Below are 5,835 nucleotides of genomic sequence, written 5' to 3'. Positions count from 1 at the left end.
TTCTAAATTGTGATTGAATACAAAACATTGATTAAAATTACTTAGAAATGAGATAAAATAAATATCTGAATGAAATCAAACTCTTAATTTGATATCATCTCTAATTAGCAGTAGGTTATCACAATTTATCAAAATATTCATTTCTTTAGTTTACACCACCTAGCAATTGTAGAGGACTTTCGGTCAGTTGTCTTTGCGTGATGTATGGCTGGATCCAGTACCCTTACATTTTCTTTCTTAAGTTTTAGAGAAATATTATAAGAAAATCTTACACCACACACATTCATCTAACCAACATATGATTCGTCATTCTTTTAGTTATTTAAACACATACATATTTAAATATTAAGATAGAAAGATAAAAATGACAAATCACATATTGACTAAGTGAAACTCGTGCACGGAATAAGCTGACTTCTATGAAAAAAATTTCTGAGCTTCATTATTTTATGATCTTTCAGTTTTATTTATATTTTGTCAATACATATGGTACGTGGCATGCGCATGCATTAACACGCCCATCATTTAGACAATTAATTAATATTTGACCTTTCTAAAAAATATATATATGAGCCACATTATTTTTTCAATACGCGATGCATACGCGCGAGCCCCGTTAAAACTTTTGAAACAAGGCTGGCGGCCGTAAACAATACGCTGAAAAATGAGCAAAATGCAAGCTCGCTGCCCGCTGGTGATAGTTTTTCAAATCCATGAAGCATTTCGATCGAAAGAAAGTCAAAAGTCGATAGCTGAACGTTTTTACCGCGTAGCTAGTGTTGCCTGGGTGTTGTTTGTGTGTACGTGTGCATTTGCCGGCTAACTTTATGTTCACGTAAATCAATCGTCTTTTCTGGGCATCTCGCATGGTGGAAAGGGAAAGTACTGTGCCATCTTCTTACATCCAATCCAATAAAAACAAATAATAAACTTACATATTAAGATGAAAGTTATAAAATTAAATAAAATATTATTTTTTAATATTACTATTATTTTGATATTTAAAAAAGTTGAATTATTTATTATATTTTATATAAAAATTTAAGAAAATTATAATGACTAATTAAATAAGATGAGAAACGATGGATTAAGATTAAATCTAAATCTAAACAGAGGTTAAAGAAATATTGCTTCTAGTTTGAGCAAAGCTTAACGGTGGGATTTTATTAAGGTGGCCAGTTCCGTTGCTTGGCATGCGCACACCTTGGTTGGAAAAAGATACCTCAGTAATCATAATGGTCGGGAAATGGCCATACGTTGTATAAACTATCCGTTTACTGCGCTGTCATGTTCCTATTTTATTAATATTAACATACAAGACACATATTAAAATACATCTCTAGTCAACGGATTGGAATTATATGAAAATTTGACAGTTTTAATAGTGAGAAGAGATGAGATGGTTTTATATGATCAAAGTTAAAAATTAAATAAAATATTATTATAATATTTTTATAATTTAAAAATATTTTAAAAAAATTAAATTATTTATTATATTTTATATAAGAATTTGATAAAATAATTATAATAATAAAATAATATGAAACAAAAAGAGTTAAGTACAGCAAACGATAATTAATTACTTAGTCAAATAATAAAAGTCCTGGTTTTAAGCCAATTCTCATTACTCCCATGAATGTTGCCTAACCTTTTTCTAAATGAATTAAAAGAATACAGAATTTGAAGCAGCTAGCGGCTAGAAATGCTTGGGCGTCCCATTTGCCCCACGAGAGGCTGTCGGCAGATGTCAAGATATATCTATAGAGATCGTATGTCAAGATCTTGGTTTGGATACAAAAATATTTTCATTACATTTCAATTTATCTTATCTTATTATTATAATTTTATTAAATTTTTATATAAAATATAATAAATAATTTAATATTTTAAAATTTTAAAATAATAATAATATTAAAAAATAATATTATATTTAATATTTAATTTTTATTTAAAATAATCTTATTTCACCTTATAATTCTCGGTTTAAATAGAATAAAATTGATGTTTTGGTGAGAGGGGAAGTCAAAGGCGCCTCAACGCCCAATTGGGTTAATTAAGGCTCGCTTTGCAACACCGACGCTAGTACGCTACCCCGAAGACGCTCCATTCCTTCATTTATTATCGCCCCAGCAAAGTCAGTCATTTATTCGAGCTTTTCTTCCTCCAAAACTTTGGAAAGGTCCTATTTATTTATTTTATGTCTCTCTCTCTCTCAATTTCCGCGTGTTGACTTTATCGTTTTCGACAACTCAGCTCTACCTCTTATATATATATATATATATGCAGCAACTTCTCTAATACAAACTTCAACAAGCCAGCCAGATTGCAAACTGCTAGACAAGATTGAGGTCACATGTTCTTAATCGAGACGTCCGACTTCCAGCATTATTGGTTAGTTTCATTAATATATCTTTTGCTATTGTAATGCAATTTTTATTGTTAGCTTTTTTAGACTTATCTTTCATTACCTAAAAGCCTTCTGGTTTCTCTCACAATTGGAATTTGAAGATTCAGATCTGGCCTGAGATGGATGAAATTGACGTTCCCTATCATTTTCTCTGCCCGATTTCTATGGAAATGATGAGAGATCCCGTCACGGTCTCTACTGGGATAACCTACGATCGAGAAAATATTGAAAGATGGTTGTTTTCATGCAAGAACAACAGTTGTCCGGTAACGAAGCAAGTTTTGAGCAACACAGAGCTTACTCCAAACCATACTCTACGCAGGTTGATCCAAGGATGGTGCACCCTCAACGCCTCGCATGGAATTGAACGCATTCTCACCCCAAAGCCACCCATTGAAAAAGTCCAAATTCTCAAACTTATCGACGAGGCAAAGAAGCTGCCCAATTCGCAACTCATCTATCTGAGAAGACTCAGATCTATTGCATTTGAAAACGAAAGGAACAAGAGATGCTTAGAGGAGGCTGGCGGAGTTGAATTCTTGGCGTCAATCGTAGAGAATGGCAACAATGACATAACTGTAACTGAAGCAGCTGTTGAAATTCTTTCCAGTCTTAAAACCTCAGAAACACGTCTGAAAAATCTGCTAAACAACGATGGTGAATTCCTGGAGTCCTTAACGCAAGTTTTGAGGCGTGGAAACTTCCAATCTAGAGCTCACATAACTCTGCTAGTGAAGTCCATTTTCGAAGTTGCCGATCCTATCCATTTAATCAGCCTCAAACTCGAATTCTTTGAGGAGTTAGGACATGTTTTAAATGACCAGATATCACAGCAAGCCTCCAAGGCGGCGTTGAAGATTTTGGTGGAGCTTTGTCCCTGGGGAAGAAATAGAATCAAAGCAGTGGAAGGCGGTGCAGTTCCAGTCTTGATAGAGCTCCTTATTGGGTCATCAGATCATAGGAGATTTTGTGAGCTCGTGCTTATTGTTTTGGATCAGCTTTGTGGTTGTGCTGAAGGGCGGGCGGAGTTGTTGAAGCATGGGGCAGGAATGGCGATTGTGTCCAAGAAAATACTTCGAGTTTCCCATGCGGCAAGTAATAGGGCAGTGAGGATTCTGTCCTCACTTTGTAGGTTCTCGGCGACCTCTAGGGTTCTTCATGAAATGTTGCAATTGGGTGTTGTGTCCAAGTTGTGCTTGGTGCTTCAGGTTGATAGTAATTTAAAGACAAAAGAAAGAGCTAGAGAGATCCTCAAGTTGCACTCTAGGGTTTGGAAGAATTCTTCTTGTATTCCGGCTTATTTGCTTTCATCTTATCCATCTTCTTGATGATATAGCTATTTTATGTACAAAATGGAAACAGGGTCCCCAAATCAATAATGCAAATAAGGTGTTGGGAAAACTGATGAGATGCTCATAAATTTCTTCTCATTGTGAGTTAATTGAAGAGGTATCGGTCCGAAATAGATATATTCTTGATGTGATAGATTTGTTATTCTTTGACAAGCTTTAAGGGTGCACCATTTTGCTTGTTTTTTGCCTTTTGAGACAGAATATTTGACATTAGACCCGTTGACCAAGTTATTGTAACGTCATTTTTACATGACCTTTAATTCAGTCCTATTTGTTACGTTCCATAGGTGCTAATTGAAGCGGCCAATTAATTATAAAAAGTACTTCTTTTACATGCAAAGAAAGTTATGGTTAATTTAATTCGATCAATATGATTATGGAAGATTTACAAAATCATTGAAACAATTTGTATTTAATGGAGGTTCAACTGAACTAAGGAAAATGTCTATTTAATGGAGGTTCAACTGAACTAAGGAAAATGTCTTTACTAGCTAGTTTCTTGACTTTTGCGTGTGTTTTTCATTAAAATCAAGATTTTATTCAAGATTGGAAAGATAAGGTGAAAGCATATACTTACACATGATATGGTTCATACATTAACAAATTAAAGATCTCAATTCAGTATTGTTAATCATTTTTAAGATGGCAATATCACTGCACGCAACAAATTAGCCGTTTTCCTGCGAGTGATTTGGACGAAATTAGTCAATATTATTGTCGCAAATAACTTTTTCCCGCCATCTCAAGTCATAGCTACCTCCCAAAAAATAAGTGGCAACTTAGAGTACTTAAACCTGTGATCGAAATGTTTGTTCCAAATAATCATATTTCCGGCAATTTTGTTGCCGCAAAAAGCATGGAATCTCATCTTAAATAGTGTGCATGCCAACCATAGTTAATGGCAGTTGTAAAAAGTAAAAATATTTCAGCGCTTTTTTTTTTTTCTGCCGAAACAAATAGTCATATTTTTTCGAGTTTGGTGGCAAATACTTATTTGCAACGATTTTAATCTCTGAAAAGAAGCATTTGGGCCTAAAATTAAATCGTCGATTGTTAAATATAATAATTTATGTATTAATGAAGCTGGAGCGAAATAAGAATTATTCTAAGGGTCAACTAAGCAATAGAAGTTAGAAATTGAGATTGAGAAAATTGCAAATAGAGAAGAAACTCTACGATAAACTCTAAGATTAGGGTTTCTTTAAAAAAATCGATTATATCTTCTCAAGCGCACAAGCCGGGCTTAAATAGCTAAGGAAAAAAAAATCATAATTCCAATTATGACCAAATAATAAAATATGAAATAAAATAAGTATCTTGCTAAAATCTAGTCGAAATCTGGAATAAAATCATTCCTAAAAATAGAACTAACATAAAAGATAAATAAAAAAAAAACTAGAAAAATAACTTAAAACAACGATTTTAAGGGGAAAACGAGAGATTTCGAGATCAAAATAGAGAACAACAGGCATAGCGTGGTGAGCACGGCCTTAATTTCCATGTCAAAGAAAGCTTTCCAAGATTGGGTCATATGCATGATTCTAATCCCCGTAGTCAAAGTTATGGCCAAAATACTGACTCGTGTGCAATATCACCCTTCCCTTCTCGCCCAACCAAGGAATGCCGACCTTTCCTTTTCACCTTTACTCGCTGGATTTGTGCTAGTTTGCCTTCTCAAGGTAGTCCAAAACTATTGATATTGAATCTGTCAGTTCAACATCATCAGACCTGGATCCCCCTGCATCAGTCTCCTCAGACTGTAAAGAACTCAACCTTGAGTTCACGTTGGCATCGATAAAGCACGGACTAGGGTGTTTGGTGTTGAACACGTCAGAGGTCTTCATATGACTCGGAAGATGTAACCCGTATGCATTGTTATTGATCTTTTGAAGAACTTCACAAGGTCCAATCTTCTTGTTCTTCAACTTTTTGTACTCGCCAACACGTTACGATTTAGCACAACCCAAACAAAACCCCAATATTAAAAATTACTTAGCAACGACGATTGTTGACCTCAGCCTTGTACTTTGCATTGCTCACATGCATTGCTTGCTTAACTTGGCAGAGTCAAAGTCA

General features: G+C 34.4%; 1 protein-coding gene across 2 annotated transcripts; it reads left to right on the top strand.

The window, feature by feature from the left end:
- Window positions 1-2,262: 2,262 nt before the first annotated feature.
- On the top strand, window positions 2,263-4,019 carry LOC122292468 (E3 ubiquitin-protein ligase PUB23-like). Of its 2 annotated transcripts, none has more exons than XM_043100843.1 (2): window positions 2,263-2,391; window positions 2,509-4,019. In XM_043100843.1, the coding sequence occupies exon 2, from the start codon at window positions 2,527-2,529 to the stop codon at window positions 3,733-3,735; it is 1,209 nt and encodes a 402-aa protein (XP_042956777.1). In that variant the 5' UTR covers window positions 2,263-2,391; window positions 2,509-2,526; the 3' UTR covers window positions 3,736-4,019. The 2 variants fall into 2 exon arrangements, with proteins under 2 accessions (XP_042956777.1, XP_042956779.1); XM_043100845.1 differs by having other exon boundaries at window positions 2,308-2,391; window positions 2,515-4,019.
- The last annotated feature ends 1,816 nt before the right edge of the window (window positions 4,020-5,835 follow it).

Source organism: Carya illinoinensis, chromosome 13 (assembly GCF_018687715.1).
Source record: "Carya illinoinensis cultivar Pawnee chromosome 13, C.illinoinensisPawnee_v1, whole genome shotgun sequence".
NCBI classification, from domain to species: Eukaryota; Viridiplantae; Streptophyta; class Magnoliopsida; order Fagales; family Juglandaceae; genus Carya; species Carya illinoinensis.
This window is presented reverse-complemented; position numbering and strand designations above follow the sequence as displayed.